This window comes from Hippichthys cyanospilos, chromosome 6 (assembly GCF_059441005.1).
Source record: "Hippichthys cyanospilos isolate Australia breed blue-spotted pipefish chromosome 6, RoL_Hcya_1.0, whole genome shotgun sequence".
In the NCBI taxonomy this organism is placed as follows: Eukaryota; Metazoa; Chordata; class Actinopteri; order Syngnathiformes; family Syngnathidae; genus Hippichthys; species Hippichthys cyanospilos.
In genome coordinates, this window is record NC_142374.1 from 11968836 (window position 1) to 11987500 (window position 18665).

General features: G+C 41.1%; 1 protein-coding gene across 6 annotated transcripts in view; it reads right to left on the reverse strand.

Moving 5' to 3' along the window:
- Positions 1-18665, reverse strand: part of magi2b (membrane associated guanylate kinase, WW and PDZ domain containing 2b) — a 123275-nt gene that overhangs the window by 13128 nt on the left and 91482 nt on the right. For 4 of the 6 annotated variants that reach the window (XM_088416372.1, XM_088416370.1, XM_088416373.1 and 1 more), the window contains exons 10-16: positions 16893-17422; positions 14104-14272; positions 4847-4878; positions 2860-3052; positions 2514-2629; positions 1084-1276; positions 792-1013 (exon numbers count right to left, since the gene is read on the reverse strand). In XM_088416372.1, the coding sequence (XP_088272498.1) occupies positions 792-1013; positions 1084-1276; positions 2514-2629; positions 2860-3052; positions 4847-4878; positions 14104-14272; positions 16893-17422 (1455 nt within the window). The remainder of the gene's footprint in view (positions 1-791; positions 1014-1083; positions 1277-2513; positions 2630-2859; positions 3053-4846; positions 4879-14103; positions 14273-16892; positions 17423-18665) is intronic. The other 2 variants (XM_088416371.1, XM_088416376.1) reach the window with 1 other exon arrangement.

Below are 18665 nucleotides of genomic sequence, written 5' to 3' on the forward strand. Positions count from 1 at the left end.
TGACTAACTTGACTCACAGATTGTGAAGTCAACACAAAATCATGTTCAGTTGCTAAGAAAAAGGTCTTAATTACGCTGGCAATGTATTGGATGACATCTGTTGCCAGTGTTTCTCACAGCGTCTAGCAGAAATTAGCCAGTAGCTAGCAGCGCTCAAGTGTCCCTGAGTGCAGGCGGTTTACTTTTTAGAGACACTTTAATCAACGTATATTACTCGCTTTGATGCGTACAGCCTGACAGTTGCCGTTTGTACTGATCACTTTTGAATAAATCAGACTGACTCAAACGTGTTCTGTGGTCGTCACTTTTTTCATCGGTCGTTATCCATGGTGAAAGAGTTGTCTAAAATCTCAGTTCATATTCATAGTATGTAAAATAAAAAAAAAAATGTTGATTGTCAAAGAAAAAAAATAGTAATTCATAAATAGTTGTAAATACAGTATGTCATTTGGTCTTCCGTGACAATAATTGCTGTATATTTTTATTCAAATACAAAAATACTCAATAGCTGCAGTTGTACAGGAGAAATGCAGGATGCCCTGATAACTTTTAATTTTGCAAAAATCTCGTCTCATCTCATTCTCGTAAACTCAATCTCGCGAGAAATCTTGTTGCGAGGAATTTGTGTCTCGTCCCAGCCTTACCAGTCAGATATCACTCCGGCAGCCTTTAAGCAGGAAGGTTGAACAGATAGGTAGTTTTGTCATACACGTATTTAGGTAAATAGATTGGACTGGTTAACAAACAGAGAAGAAGTTTGTATTGGCAGGTGGGTCAGTAGACAGGCTTACTAATAATGGCGGCATTCTCTGGCCTGTTGAGGGAGCTGATGATGACAAAACCGAAGCCTTCGTTCTCCTTGCGGTGAATGAGCACGTCGCTGGTGTGCAGGGCTGAGCCGTCCGCGGTCAAGGCCACGGCGGCCGGGCCTGGAGGCATGGCCTCGTTGCGGGGAGAGCTGTGCTGGGTGGACACGAGGCTGGGGCTGCGGCCGTTAACGGGACACCCTTCACCTGGAGTTATCACATGAGTTAGCGATTGACCCAAACTCTCCGGGTCCCCCATCTCTCTCCGACTCCTCACCGGGCATGTGCATCCTCCTCCTCACAGTCAAGCTGACTTGGCCGTTGCGAGCGGCGGCGTGCATCAAGTCGATGACGTACTTGTGCGGCTTCCCGGCGACCACGTTTTTATCCACCGAGATGAGCTCGTCTCCCGGTCGGAGTCGGCCGTCGCGCTCGGCGGGGGTGTTCTCGATAATGGCGCCGATCACAATCTGTTCGGGGGCAAAGGAGACGTTAGTGACGTGGGCCGCAGCAGAACGGCAGGCCGAGCATGTCTGTAGTGCACATCGCAAACATTGTGCATCCTGTCCATCGCAAACTTGCTCAAATGCAGGGTTGCTCTCAAGTTTAGTTTGGCAAAGAGCTATGACATAAATGTCTTTGTTGCTCTCATTAGCTGCGGCTGAAGTTGTAGTTGGGTGCTTTGCATTTATGTGGCCGGCTAAACTCGAGATGCTTCAGTAGTAAACGAGCTCCTTACAAAAAAATGCATATCACTCTACATTTATCAGAGGTGCCCTCATGACATTTTGAAATCAAACAAATAAATTGATTAGATGACAGCCAAACAGTGTCCACTTCACTGTGTCATTAACCTTTGTTTTCCAATAGCCAAAACCTTCCAGGACAAGAATGCATAAAAACGGATATCATCAGCCTACAGAAAGTATTAGGTCAGAGATAAAGGATAACACTAACGATTAATAAATTACTCTTTAAGAATGACTGTTATTAATTGATAAATATATAAATAATCAAACAGCAATCGACCTCTGAGGTGTTGAGTCTGTGAGGCACTTATGTCAATGTCAGTGATGGCAAGTACGTAACACTAACAAGTAAATTCTATCTGACTAGAATCCCACACAGGTGCACGACAACAACAGCAACAACAAAAAACTCTATGATGCTCTTTTGTGAATCTTCCATTTGCATCTATGTTGCGACCAGCTTGTGCTTCTTTTCTCTCAGAACTTGCCATCATTTCTCAGCAGGTTGCAGGATGAGACGCAAAGAGAAGGATAGAAGTGACAGAGAGTCATTGAATTGGACACCCTTTTATCAAATACTAATCAGCTGTTGTGAATTTAGCTGAATGAATGGAGTTAACCATACTCATCCAATCAAAAATTGCAATATTCTCTGAAGTGTAAAGTATGAATAAAGCCAAACTTAATTTGCCTAGTCAATTCCATACACCCTAGAGAAAAGTGTTGTTGCCAACCCTGCTAAATTTGAATGATTTTTAAATCACTAAGTGGGTAAAATCATAAAAAAAACAAAAGAAAAAACCCCAAAAAGCAGCGGCCGCCCACGAGGCTCTCAAAAGTGATTTGGCCAGCCGGAAGCCAATGGCCGGTAAACGTTCAAGAAGCGTGAGGTTAGGCAGGCGTTAAGATGCAGTGTGAGCTTTAGGTTAGCGTGAGGTCCAGCCCGTCCCATACGAGCCTTGTCACGGGCGTCCGGACTCACAGCCTGCACGGCCTCGTCTCCCCCAAGGATGCGGAAGCCGAAGCCGGTCTTCTCCCTCAGCAGGTGCACCTCCACTTCTTCGTATTCTGGACCTGACGGGATAGTGCCAAACACAGCAAAAAGGACAGCGTGGATTGATACGCGCAACTATACAATGAGCGATTTATCATGAAAATAAAGCAAGAAACGATCCAACGAGAGGTGCAATTAAAAAACAAAAACAAACAATGGCTAAACTGCCCCTGTTCCGAAATGACTCGGCTATGCGTTCGCCCGGCTGCCTCCTCCATCGGCTATGACGCCTTGAAGCAAACAAACTCACGTCGGCTCTCGTAGATAGCCCTGGACTTTTCGTAAAGGTCGTAGGGATCCGGCTTGTTCAGGTCAAAGCCCTCAGTGGAGTCTGGCACGGACGTGCGATGTTGGGGCTGATTAGGGAAGGGCGTGCCCGGAGGCAAGATGGGACCTGAAAGGTTGGCCTGAGGGCTTCCGTGTGGATCCCACTGCTCAGGTAACTGCAAAAAAAATGTTGAATTACATTCTTAAATATACTGATAGCCATGATTACATTGTCTTCAACAGTATCATTCTTTAATCAAGAAATGATCATTATTATTTCAGTTACTGAATAATAAAATAAATGAATATATTAAAACGTACTTTATTTAAATTATGATATAATTGGCATATGGATTTTATATAAGTTAAGAAATGACAGTTTATTATTAATATTCATTTAAGTGAATTTTATTTTTAATTACCTCCTGAACCAGCAAAGCTGGCCTATCTGTCCTTTAAAAAAAAAAAAAAAAAAAAAGAAAATCAATTAATCAATCAATCAATTATTCAATCAGCTTGGGGCTTTCAAAACTGGCGTATGTATTGGATTTTGTTATTATTATAATTATTATTATTAAATGAATTTTTTGATAAACTCCAGGTCCAGACACAAAAAATCCAAATACACAAAGAAATATACAATACAAAGAAAATATTCAAAAATACACCCCCACCCACACAAATGTACCGTTAATATAGCATTATATAAAAGGCCAATGTTTCCAGAACTGTGTTTAGTGGTGTATAGATATATACACAAACCTCCCAAGAGAGATTGAGGATAATCTTCATAATATTTAGCAATTTTCTGATCATTGTCTTGAGCAAGCAGGTTAGACCAGTCCATGTTGCATTACAAGCCCGATGATGATCATAACGATTTATTGATTAATAACTGTTGCTTGGCACGGTGGTCTCTTAAAAGCTGTGAATGGCTATTTGTCATACGGCTAGCCTAATGGCTTAAACTTTCTGGCCATTTTATTAGCTGCGCATTCCAATAGCATCCAGCAACATAATAATAATTTTCGGTATCATTAGACAATAATCATAAAACCACCGGATAGAAAAACAATCATGCTTGGAGGAAGATGATAATGCTCAGTTTTGATTGACAGCATGCGAGAGTCAACATTTTTAGGGAAGGGACCCTCCCTATTAAACTTTGAAAGAAGAAGAAAAATAAATAAATAAATAAAGACCATTCAGCAATCTACTCAAATTTGGGTGCACATATCTACTGTAAAGACATCTGAAGAAGTCACCAGCACCCACGAAAGAATTAGAACAGGTCAGTCATTTTGGTTTGCTCTTTGAAGACGCCATTTTGAATGTTACAACAGCTTTGACAAAACACGCGACTGACTTCGCAGTGCGCAGCCATCTGCAGAACTAAAGTCGCAGGGCAGTTTATGAAGTTTTCTACACACAGTGACAAATAGACTGACAGAAACCTGAAATGAAAACCTGGACAAACAAGGACTCGACGGATGATAAACGGTCTGTCCGCAACTGGCAAGTCAAATAAGTTCAAGTCAAGTTGGAAGCCAAGAGTGTGAAGAAAGTGCAAAGAAGTCAATTCCAGACAGCTCGTCTGGATGATGGATGATTGGCACTCAAGGAATAATGTCACCCTTAAAGTGTGTGTTTTATATTTAGCTTCACTCACTCAATTATGCCGCAAAGACAAACAGCCGCTTGGCCAGGAGCAGATAGGATAATGAATCGAATCAATATCCACAGAGAAGAGATTCATCACGGCGGAATATTCCGTGTGAGTGCTATGAATGAGAGGTGATTGCAGAGGTTGGCGCCGTGTGAAATCCGAAGCGTGTTGTGCAAACTTGACGACGCCTCCCTCTTTCATTATAAGCTAAAACCTCAAACAACCTTAAAGCGGCGCAGATTTGATGCCTGGAACTTTTTTTTCATTGCTGCAAGAGGCCACAACATGAAAACATGCGTCATACCTGTTTGGGGGCCTTCCATGGAGAGATGTGGCCTAAGGAGGCAAGACAGAAAAACAATTCATTAAAACGCACAAAAAATAGGATTGCTTAAGTTATTAAAACAGACGCAAAGTGAGATGTAGTTAAGCTCAGATTTATTTCCAAACTGTGTAAACAAAAGGCCAAATATATTTTTCACAAATCTCTCTAAATCTGTGTTAGTGAGGTCTACTTTGCTCAAATAATCCCTCCCACCTCACAGGTGTGTCCTATCAAGATGGCCACAATAAAAGGCAGTTTGACCACATTGAGGATATGAATATTGCAGAGAAATTAGCCTATAGTGTGTATACAAAAAATCTTTTCTCAGTTTACCTCATTAAAATGTAAGCAAAAAGAAAAAAAAGAAAAACAAATTAAAAACCAACATCACACATTTGAGACTAATATGGAATATGTATTTGAGACTAAATATGGAATTTCCCAAAAGGGCCACAACATTGAGAAACAAAGTATTTTAAATGTTCATAGATAGTGATGCCAGAAAAGGAAAGGCCTGGTTACAAAAAACAAAAACAAAACAAAAAAACACTTCAATTCAATGAGTAAAGTTGCACAATATGTGACACACCCTTAATTTCCATAGGAAATTTGTCATAGATCATGAAAAAACAAATCTTGGAAGCAAAAAATAAATCTCAATTTTATTTGGCTAAAGTTACAAGGAACAACAAGGAGTTTTTTTAACGTTCGAAAATTCCGCAAAAGAGGCGCTACCCTCGCCGCCCTCTGTGGGAAAAATAGTAATAGGCCATTCCAGAATTGGTGGACATTTTATGTCTCACCCAGCAAATTTTAAATAATCCACATACAAAATATTAAAACATTTATGAGTGAATTTCCATATCCTGACAGCCCAGAAAGACAAGAATGTTTGAAAATAATTGTAAAAATTCTAAGTAAGTCTCGAGTACCCCCAAAATGACATTTTCTCTTGTTACCACACTATGTTCAAATGGAATTTTGTCATTTTTTTGGCATTGTTCAATTGCTGTCTCTTGCAACTGTGGGTTGCTGTCCTATTATTGAAGAATATGTAGCTGGAAATCAGAAAAATGAAGGTTTATTTTCCAAGAATTTTGAAGCCTGAATGTCCCCCAATTCTGTAATGACTCCAATTTTCTGAGAACAATCTATAATTTCACATGCATTCACACATCCTTGTGTTATAGTAGCATTTCTTTAAAAAATCAACAGCGTAACAACGTGGTGGGCTCCATTGCACCTTTTTTTTGTGCCCTAAACAGCAGCAGAACCACTCAAGATGCGGAGAGCAAAGTTGGATTTTCCATCTTTGACTTTGTTTGTGAAAAGCTCCCTAATGTTCACTGCTGTTGCATTTGTTCTCAACATAATTACATCATTAGCTGCGGGCGAAGGCACAGACCCCCCCCCCCCCCCCACCATACACACACAGAGTTATCTGTGAGAGTGATACTGTATTTCACGTGGGTCTCGGAAGTGGGGAGCACTCCAGTTCTCATCAGCAGATCTCCCCTGCGACACCACACAACCAAAGGAGGCGAGCGGTAATGCCTGTAATGTCGAGACCCAAATACATACTTTGCACACATGGGAGATGTGCTACATGCAATTGCTCTCTCATATCAACATGTTTGTAACTGGATACGTGCAAATAGACGTGCGGCAATCCCATGGCATCGAGGATGGATCCTGGAAGATATGTATTCCTGATAGAAAAGCCAACAGCAATTCAGTGTTGGTGACTTTTGTGCGTCGCGTTATCACCCGGGCCACCCTGCTGAAAAAGTTCTGGCTCCGCCCCCGCCTAAACGTCAAGGCCCCGGCGCATGCGTCAATGTTGAAAAAGCTGACAGAGGATGCGGCCAGTGAAGGGGCGTACGGATTGAGAGGCACCGCCTACAGGGAATGCAGGATGGAGAGAAGGCCTCAAAGGAATTTTAATAGCTCATTCATAGAAAACTTTCCTTAATGTGACAAGGAAGGAAATTAGCCGGCCCTACACGGCAATTGTCCACTCATATTAAAACGGAGCGTCATGCTCACGCAAGACATTTAGGCTTCATTTAAATGCAAATCCAATTCATCAGCATATGTGCCGGATATGTGGCGCTCTCACGGGCGTGCGGCTGAATTCCAAATGAGTGCCTGGTGGAGAGCTTTTGACGTGTCAAACCCAGCCCGCTGACTTCTGGATGGCCTTGGCTTCCCCCGACCGCTTTGGCCCGCGCGGCTTGCTTTCCGCCCGCCGAGATTCTCGCCCTCGTTTGGCGCCCGGGAGAGTCTGTCTCTCGCTTGCGGTTGGCTCGGCTTCAAGCCGGAATGTCAGGGGACGGAGCTCAGCGCATGTCTGGAAGAGCGCCCGCGATGGGAAAGCCAAAGCCTTTCCCGTAAACCCATGCGGTGCAGGTCTGACACCTTGTCTGTGTTTCACTAATGACCGGCGCTCTCACCTGAAATATTCTACAATGGGGATGTGAAAACCATTTTGGTCACTGGCCATGCTGTAATTTTTGTTCCCCTCAGAGGGCCGTGACGACTGCGCCACAAAATGTCTGTAGCTGTCCTTTCACTGAATCAAACTGGTAAGGCATTTGCAAATGGCTGCTTCGCTGTAATTGCAGATTGGGAATAAGACATCATGTACACTCATCAACCTTCATGAACATGACCGTCTTATCAAAATCACAAGCGAGCTAGCTTGTTCCTCTTGCCGAGGGCGTTAATCTTACGGGTTGAAAACAACCCAGCTATGGTTTTCAGATAAGGACTGAGCCAATACCAATTTGAGCCAACTTTCAGGCAAACATTTTACACAAGACAATACGAACCAGGCTTCAAGGCTTGATCCTTACAAATAATAATCAACTAAGATAAAAAGGTTATTTTAACTTACTTGCTGAGTGCAAACCAATAAAAAAATGAAGCCAAAGCCTACTTAGAAGGCAAATTTTAATCACTTAGCAGTCAAAATGTATTTTTTGGTCATTTCGAGAAAAATGGATTCAACTGTTTTGCCAATTTTTCAAAATGGGTCTCAATTGATAGCTAACATGTTATATATTAGGAATCTAGTGAGAAACTCAATGCCATTTCACACAGCTAAATAATAAATTAGGGTGAGAAAACGGGTAGCAGGATGACAAAGTACTGTACTTGATTCGACATGTAAGGTAGACGACTTTTTAAGTGTTAATATCGCAGAGGATCAAATTGAGTAATCGTCGCAGCCAATATCATGATACCAATTAAAATTTTAAATTATTGTGCAGCCCTACCAACTGCCCGAAGCCAGCTGGGATAGGGACCAGCAAGCCTGTGACCTGGGTGAGGATAAGCAGCTATAGAAAATGGATGGATGGATGGATGGATGGATGGATAAATGCATTTTTTTGCTGAGCAGTTTTATGAACTGACTTAATTTGAGGAGCAATGTTCCTTTTGTGGAGCATTTTTTTTTTTTTTTAAGATGAATCTCAAAATGCTGAAGCAATTGTTTTTATTAAACAATAACCCATCCATATGAAATGATTAACAATTATTACAATTATTATTATTAGTTATTAATGATTAATAAATCTATAAATGTGTACAGTATAGTGTATGTCTTTAAGTTATAGTTGCTGTAGCGCATCAATATTGTGTTGGTTATTGTTGTTATATTGGTGCGGCATCAAAAACATAAAAATAGAAAATTAGGAAAAAAAAACCCCGGCATACTGCAACCCAAACTGCCTCAGTCCTCGCATATGTGCAATTTAAACGATCATTTAACATGACCACTATATGAACATGGCTAAAATACGGAACTTGCAAGACGATTTAAAAAAACAAACAAACAATTTTTTTGTTTCCAATCTGTCTTTTGAAATTTTTATCGGCTTCTGATTTCAAATCTAGGCATGTGTGTGACAAACAATTGATTCCAGCCCTCTGACAGAAACTATACCTACAATGTGGCCCACAATGTAAATAAATTTGACACCCCTGCCTTAGCATAAACAACTTATGAACTTAAACCCACAATACAAACCGATTCACGATTTTTGCTGCTTATGTGGTTTCACTGTTATAGCCCTGCCCCAAGTCAAACATGATGTTGATGAGACAAGCCATGAAAACGAATTTTACACCCTTGCTGTAAAAGACCTTGTCCTCTTTTTCATCCCAATTCGAGCAGAGTCACACATACTGTCGAGTCACAACACTTCCTGGTGTGTCAGGCTGATAGTCCCTGTGGGCTTGTTCTCCCTTGTTTGAGAGCGGGAAAACATTGGCAAAGCTAGGGGAGGAAATGCCCTGCGCACGTTGTGTGTGCGCATTCATACGAGACTATTCAGAGCTTGAATGTCACTCAATAGAGCGCAGACCTTGGTCTAAAGTCAAAAATTGAAAAGTCAAATGAAATACCTACGCTGATCACAATTTATTTTGGAGCTGTTGTTCATATTTTTCTTTCAAATCCCCCTAAAGCGATAAGAAATATACATTTGAGACTCCTAACAACCCCGTCACATTTGCATGATTAAAAATGTCACGAAGCCTACTTCAATACAAGACTCTTCATTGGTGAAATTATTACAAAAAAGGTTAGGATTTTTCCACAAAATTGTGTGCATAGCATCTTAGGGGAGATTCTGCGTTTTATTCCTCGGCTCAGGCCTTCTTATGTAGCGTTGTGGATGTGGATTGAGTTGAGCAGGCTGCAATGGCAGCGCTTCACCACCAGGTGGCAGGTGTCGAGTCACGCATGTTCACCTGGACTCTCGACTGCTCAACCATCTCACGCACAAACACACGCACACGTTCGACTCGAGTACACGGACTCCAATGCTATCATTCACCACACTACATCAATACCATCACTTGAGTTACATTTGGCAACAGTTTGCTGACATCAGTCCAACATGCTGCTCAATAATTATGCCACGCATGCTCCAGGCTGACTGCCTGTCAGCTACACACTGTGTATGCCATTGTCATTTGTGCAATTCCGATTCTTTTTACACTTCAGTTCATTAGATTTGCACAAGAGAGAACGGCAGGGAAAGAGAGTGCGAGAGCGCCTTCACCGCTAATTAAATATAAACTCAAACGTCTTTATTGTTGCGCTATCACCTCATATACAATGCAAATTAACAGGCACTTTGTCACAGGCAAAACAGCAGCTTTATAATGATAAAAATGAGATGGAGAACATGAACGGGGGGCGTAGCAATAGACCTCAAAATTGATTTGTGAGATCTGGCATGATTAACTTACACATTGCGAGGCTCTCACACAACTGGAACGTTTTAACCCCGTCTGCTGATGACGTAGAAGTCCAGTATAAATTGAGCCGATTGATGCTTACATTAAAACGTTGCATAGAGAAAGCACAGCAGCAATCATTTTACCCGCGATAGACTCGTAGAAATTCTCTCTTACGCACACACAACCAAAAAGGTATGTCAACATTTCACACATTATACTGAAATCCTCTGACCGCCGCTACCGGAACGCTCTCACACAACCTAATGAAATACTCTCACACACTTTCGACATGTATTCAGTGTTCTTAAGGTCGGCAATAGTAGGCTAAACGTGACACTTGTAGTGGAAAGGATGTTACTCGACACATTCATTCTACTTGCTGAATTTTCCTCCTGGTGAAGGCAAACGGCTTACAAGTAAGCACGTGGACCTTGGAGACATTGGACGAATGCTCAAAGGGCTTTCCGCAAGTGTTCAGTGTTCCTCACAGGTGGCCACTCACCCAAGAAATAGAACAGCCTACCATCAAACACTCTTCTGCTATTTCAGGACTCCTTCCCGCATAGTCTTTGGCTTCACAGGCATGGTAAAATGCCCAACATATGCAGGGAATCAAAGTCGCTCAAGAGTGGCTCATTATATTTCAAGTGACAGGTGTCAAAGAACGACACCATAGTCTGAAATCTTCCCGCAACCAAAAGAACAAGACCTGCTTTAAGTGTCAAGTGGCTGCAGGTGGAGAATACGTGTCATCAGTACGAGTCATCAGGCACAAAGACTGGCTTAGTAGTTGTCATTTGACGCCTTGTGAAAAGTTCACGTCTTTTGATACTACTTCCACTGGCAATAACAGAAGTCGTGTCATAAAAATGCTGAATTTGCACACAAAGAAATGCCATGCTGTATGGTATCACTGTTTATTTTCTATACTTAGGTGTTTATACTATGTACTGTATAGTAATTGCTACCTTGAATTACAAGTTTTCAAGTTATGAGCAGCCATTGTCTTTGCTTTTGCTTTGTCATTGCTTTGTGTGACAAGCAACAACTTGTGGTCTAAGTGAACTTGCTAGATGGTGACCATGAACGCCACAATATTCCCCCAGCAGCCCATGTCTTACTCACAATTTGAGATGCAGTAGTGCTCCGAGATATGAGCGAATCACTTTAAAGGCTTACGTTAAGGTTGACGGCATACGAGCTGTCCTCCAGACACCTTTTTTGTGTGTATAAATGTATATTTATGTACATACATATGCGAATGTATGTAAGAATCCCAAAACAGGACGCTTTATATTTGGTATTTTTCTGTGGACAAATATTTCTTAATAATTATTTCTTTTTGAGAACAGGTCTGATTCTCTGTATTGATTACTTTTTTATGTGGATTTATATTTACGAAAAATTAAGCTATTTCTTTTTTGATAACAGATTTTTTTTTTTTTTGTCAAAAAAGGACACTTTAGGTTGATAAATTTTTTGTGGACCGATGCAAATGAAGTTTGAAAGGGTCTAAAGTTTAATAAATCACCGATGACATGTAAGTCTATTTAATTTTTTAAACTGCTTAAGTGGTCTTCCTTGGCTGAAGAGATATTTTACAGAGGGTACATTACAGAAAAATGGTTGAAAACCACTGCACTGAATTATTGTAACATCGATGTTCTGTTTGATACAATGCAGTTGTAGTCAAGGGTTCGCTGAATGCTCTCGGGTGCATCGCTTTGCAAATATGGATTTTCATACCGACGTTTCCGATGTGTAATTTAAAAATCATTTAGGCGAGGATAATAACAAGACCATGTCTTTGTTTGACAACAATTAGCTACAGCATAGAGACAGTGTATTAAGCTCGCTGAAGTCTGGACTGTCAATAGATGGTGATTATAAGTAGCGAGCAGGTAACAGTGTCGCAGTTCTTCAATAACTGTTGGCTTGACATTCAGGTTAACTACACCATTCAAAAGTGCAACGTGTTGCATAATCATGGGTCGGAGCAAAGTATGTCTCCTTTGAAACATCTCAGGGCCTAACAGGCTGAAATTTTCACTAATCATTGGAGCAAAGTTTTAAGTACAAATGACATTACTTTCCTTTTTATCCAACTTATTCTTTTCTTGCCAAGTGGAAACATACAAGAATAAATATTTTAAGGCTGGTGGCAGCCTCATAGCGCCATAGTTTTTGACCTTTTAATACCACACAAGCCTGCAGGTGGAAGAGTCCACAGTCAGAGGTCACTTATGTGTCCAACGGGTGAAGACCAAAGAAGGTTTTAACTCTGAACCTCAAGTACTGGGATGACCTTTTACTTTTTGTACTTTCACTTTCGCATGCCTTCTGAACTGACATCCGATTATGTACTTTATATATGACTTGTTTTTGATTTAGACTGTTTTTCCTTATAAATTAAATGATTGTAAATGTCAATAACTTGCAAATTAATGTGTTCTTAGTGACCACCAGTATGTTTTAAATATTATCATAGGTCTAGTTATCATTAAATTATATTACATGGGGGGTGGCACTCCTCCGGAGGTGGCCATGTTTGTTATAGCTCCGGACAATGGTAAATGCAGCACCTGCAGCAACTCCTGCTGTCCGTAATGAAAAACACTCTAAATCTTACACACGATCCCTTTAATTTATAATGTTCTTTGATTTCAAGAAATTGTTATTGTTTTCGTGATATGCTGATAAATTCAGACATCAAGTGGTTAATTCAGCCGTTAAATAAAAACTTACCATTCTCTCCTCTTGCCGTGCAAGTGCAAACTTAATTTTAGGGAGGCGAAACACGTTTGTAGCTGCTCCAAATTAACATCAGACGTGAAACATTTCATTCAACTTCAAAGAATATTTTCAAAATAAGACTACCAATTGAACATTGATATAATTAATAAGAATATCAACACTGAAGATTAAAACTCCACTCCAAACATCGGGTCGGAAAAATATCAGTTTATTATTTTTATTTTTAAGTCATACTGCTAATTTAATGACTATTATGGCTCATTAATGTGTAGATCTGACATTAATGTTAGTCGTGCTGGGAAAAAAAAAAGGCCAACCAAGTTGGGTAAGTCGACTTAAAAAATAGGTCGGCTAAAAATATCTGCCTCGAAGCTCCACGGGAACCGCATTTGTGCCACCATTTTTTTTTACTCCAAAAGGGTGACAAATTGCTGATGTCCTTTGTGTGCTTAAAAATTTACTGATTTACAGTGCTTGTTAGCTGGCTTTCATCAAAGATTAGCACGTGGAGCTTCCCACAATAAACGAGATTAACTTTGGGTTCTTGAAGGAACGTCAGGGGGTACTCAACAGGGGGTACTAGAGATTTTAAATAAAACAAACAAAGGAACATGAAAAAATCATTTAAAAATAATTATTGAATTAAATGTTTTAGGAAAATAAAAGTTCATAAAACAGATTTAGTTTTCCGTAGGTTATTCGATTTCGTTATGGTAAAAACTCCGATTCTCCCCCATACTTGAATGGTTCGACCAAACTTGTCATGTGCCACCTCTTGTTACCTGTCCAGTTAATGATTTATTTTTGTGAACACATCTCTACTATGACCTCAAAACAGGACACTTTAGGATGAATATTTTTATCTGGACAAATATATATTTATAATTATTTCTTTTTGAGAACAGGTCTGACAATTTAGGTTGATTGTTTTTGGGGGACAAATATTAATTAGAAATAAATGATTTATTTTTGTGAAGAGATCTCGACTGCAGTCAACAAAAACAGGGGACATTACCGATATGTTTAATATTTTTCTGTGAACCAATATTTAGTTATGATTTTCTGAGAACAGGTCTGATAATTTATGATGATTATTTTTTGTGGACAAATACTTATGAATAATCAAGTCAATGATTTATATTTGTGAACAATTCTCTGATGGAACTCCAAAACAAGACACTTTATCTTTAATCTTTCACTGCTATTTGGTCAGCAAACATGAGTCTCACCAGTTGCTGCCCTCTGAATGAGCAAGGTAGCTTCAGCGCCAACAGGGCACTCTTTGAGCATCTCGACCACACGTCCGTGTCCAGCCGCCGCCACCGGCTGCTGGTTGACCTCCAGGATCAGATCGCCCTCGATCAGGCCTGATGCTGCCTGTGAGCCCGGATCAAGCACCTGTAAGCAGAGATTCATGTTAGCCTGGGGTTTTTAATGCCAAATTTTGCGGGGAGTCCGATATACAAGAATGATCACTTGGGTCATTTTTTTTAACATACGTTTCATTTCTGCGTGAATCATACATGAATCATGATGCCTTTTTTCAGCCATAGATAGGTTTGTGCTGAATCAAATCACGATTGTTTGGCAGAGTAAGTGCCGTAATACTTGTTTTTTGCTGTATGACTCTATAGTTTCCACCTTTCATTTTAGCATTTCACGTTTTGCTGGTATTTTATTCATTATTTTCAAATGCTAGCCGCTGATTAATGTTTAACAAAAAACTAGACAAAAACAGTATGGGGTTCATTAAAAACTTTAAAATAAATAAGAAAAAAAAGTATATATTGGTAGATGTGAATGTGCTCCGTGACTGGCTGCTAACAAGTCCCAAGTTGATTGGAATAAATGGAAAGTGGATTGACTTCAGTGCGATTAAATGCATTTTGCGGGATGAGCTCATTTGGTTTGACTTCTTCGCCATTAGCATAGATAAATTGAATTTTCATAACCTGCTGTTTTAATTTTGATTCAGACGTAGTGTTCAGGTAAGCACTTCAGTTTCCAGAAAGACTTTCTCTTGTGAACACTCATTTACAACTTAAGTTCTAATGCTTGTTGTTTGCATGACGTGTGTATTTCAATGGTGTCAAACGTATGGCCCACGGGCCAAATTTGGCCTGCGAGAAGGTTCAATCTGGCCGCCATGATGATTTCAAGGAGCTTTTTATTTTCCATTTTCTTAGCCACTTATACTCACTAGGATCAGGGCCTGCTGGAGCCTACCCCAGCTGTTTCCGGGCAGTAGGCAATGGACATCCCAAATTTGTTGCCAGCCAATCGCAGGGCACACAGAGAGACAACCATTCACACTTACAAACATACCAAATTGCAATTTTGGAGTATGCAATATACCTACTATGCATGTTTTTGGACTTTGCGGGAAAACTGGAGTACATAGAGAAAACCAACAGGGAATGGGGAGAACATGCAAACTTGGAGCTAGAATCAAACTCGGGGCCTCGGAACTGTGAGGCGAACTTGCTAACCACTCGTTCTCTCTGCTGCCTGAAGTATTAAAAAAAAACATAGGCGGAACCCCGCTGTCTATAATCAATAGACAAAAAAAAATCGTAATTTTATAAGCGATGCCGAGATGACCACTGCAACCTGCAAGCACAAGTGACCATTTGTCACGTTTGTGAGAAATAGCTTGCTGATTGTTTCAGCGACACAAAGTGGAACGATACACTCGCGCTCATGACAGCATTAGCATCGTCGCTTCGTCGTGCTAGCAACATCCTTCAATCACCCCGAAGAAATTGCCAATGGGCTAAAATGAGTTAGACACCCCTCGTAATGTTTCGGTAATGTTTTTACCATATCTATTTAAGCTGCCTAGGGTGTTCAGAATCAATAATGCCAGTTGAAGAAATTTATATTAGCTATGGGACTGTTTCTTTAACCAATCTTACTTCGAAGCAGAGCACTGGCATTCTTCTGTCATGGTCAAAACAAACCTTGTTGCAGCTAACTTTGACGAGCAAAACACACCTGTAACGTTTCTCACACAGTAATATATTTAGCCCTGCGTTGTTCATGATGGGTTTTCATACATGGCAAGTCATGTGGGGGTTTGCACACCCATTGCGAAAAAAAACAAAACAAATTATCGGGTTAATCATAAAACTCGTTCAATGAGTCAGGAAGCATTTTAAAGAAAGCGAGACACTCTGAACTCTCTCTCTCTCTCTCTCCACTCCTCTCTCTCACATTCAGCCCCAGCCAGAAGAAACACCTAGCTGGCCCCCCCACCTAAACTCAAACTTTACTCATGCACTTGCAAAATTTGCACAGACTTGATGCTGCCATGTTTATTTATAATTATACTTCTATTGCACTAGCGATTACACTTAGAACTATAACAACTACCTCAAATGCACACAACTGGGACAACCACAGCCGGAGTTGTCCTGCTTTGTCTCGTACTGTTGGATTGTCCTGTCATATGCTGCTACTTATGTCTTGTCTTGGGATACTCTTGCCATACCTGTTTTTTTTGTATTCAGTTCTCAGTTTTAGTTGTTAGTTGTTAAGTAGTTTAGCAACACTAGGCAAAGTAGATCAAACATACTGCACTTTACATTACTATAGATAAGTATCTAGTTTTTAGGTTTGTCTCATCTTGCGCACCTGCACTTTGTTATTGTACATGTAAAACGCAGAGGATAGTGAGAAACGCTATTTCGATTCCTTTGTATGCTAAGCACATGTGAAGAAATTGACAATAAACTTGACTTTGACTTTGACACAAATTATAATATAGAGATTAGGGGCATATACAAAAAGTTGGGGTGTCCACACACCCCATGACACCAACGCAAGTTTAGGATTAGGTGATTAGGACGTATTTTGGTGAAATTTATTTTATGGTACTGTCATAGTATTAGACAATTATTGATTGTGAACTGCTCTAATATGTGCGTGGCATAGCTGCATACTGCTGTAATGTTGTTGTTGTTTTTTTTTTTTTTTTTTGAAATTGTGACATGACAGCGGTGGTATCAAATCACTTGACCTGTTTGACTCGCTGGCCAGTAGGACTATCTGCGATGGTGAACCCGAAGCCCTCCGCTCCTTTGACCATGGTAACAGTCAGAAGCTCGGCCGCTTGCCCCGTTGCCCCTGCAACGCCAGGCGTCCCGGAGGAAGCCATGGACACGTTGTCATCATGCGGCGTGAGCGCCGATGAAGAGCCGGGCGTGGTGGGCGGCAGCGAGGAGCCGTCCAGGTGCGTGTCCCCGGGATGGGACACTCCGGCCTGTGCCAGGGCCTGACCGGGCAACTGGGAGCTCAGGGACAGATACTCCAGGTAGGGATCGTAACTGCTGCGACCGTTGACTACGAGCGGGCGGTGTTCCATCCCGATGGGTGTCATGGAGCTGCTGGTCGCCGCATTGGGGTCCTCGGGGTCGAAGGGCAGAGGGTAACCCCTGCAGAGTACCAGGGTGACGCTCTGACCGATGGGCACCGACTGAAAGAGTTTGACCACGTCGGCGTGCGTGGTACCCAGCACGCAGATGTCGTTCACGTACACGATAACGTCACCTGGAAGGACATAGACACTGTCACTCATTGGAAATGAATAAGTGAATGAAAAAACAAGTAAGCATTTTTCATTGTTATGGCAGTATTTTGACTAGCTTCTGCATTATGTAATGCAAATAAGTGTGGCACATTGCCATACAATTGACCGGACTTTTCTTTTGTTTTGGAGGCAGTTAACTGAGCTGCCTTCACCACAAGAAGCAGTCGGGCAGACAGTGATCAAAGCCTTCCAGCAGTCTATTGCCACTCACTAAAAAATAATTGAACATTGCGCATTTAGAACAACCACATGACTTGGAATGCTCACTAATCCAATGCTAATATAATGTAAATTGCCTTAGATGTGCTAAAAAATAGCATCTTATGCTTTAAGCAAGTGAACGTAAAAGATGTAACAATGCATGGAGACAAAACAACAAAACTCGCATTTGACCTCGCCGAAAAACAACTAATATTATTAGCAGTGTCCGATTCCTATATTAATGGACTACACTCTTGATAGGTTCAATAGTTAAAAAAAAAAAAAAAAGACAAGTCATGGACACAAATGGCAAGCACAGAGGCCAGATGGTAAAACCCGATCCCTTTATTTTCATACCATATCGTGTTCATCTTATTAAAGTGTGGGAAAGAGGTCCAGAGAGACATGATGAAAGGAGCCATCTTGTCATTTTTCAAAACAGAAGACATCCGGCATACTCCCAGTAAAACGAAAGGAGAAAAAACATGACTTTCTGTGCGGTCTGGTACCCGTCGTGTTTGGGGAACGCTCACATAAAAGTCTGCCGCGCCGTGTTGGAACAACATGCCGTCCCGCTTAAGTGTCTCATAAAAACACAATATCAGTATGTTGGTAATGCCTGAAGACGACACGCACGAGTTCACGGGAGAGAGGTGAGGGAGAAGGTCGATGAATCTTTGTGAATATCTAGTAGAAACAGTATGACATCTGCAGAGATCCTCTGTGGAAATGTCACAATTGACACGGTGACAGACGCGCCGATCAAATGTCTGAGCCGCGTTTTGTGCACAGTGCTGCAGAAGGTTGCATGTCCCTTCGGGTGGAACTATGAAAAGGCTCATCTGACTTTATGTGGCGGTAAGTGTGCGCACAGGGAGGTTGCTCATCAGTGATGCCTGAATAACATTTCGTTGGCGTCTTACTTCATCCTTCTCTTGTTATCACTTATTGAAGTCTTCCAATCACTTTATCTGACAAAAGAAAGCAGGAGGTCGGCGGTGC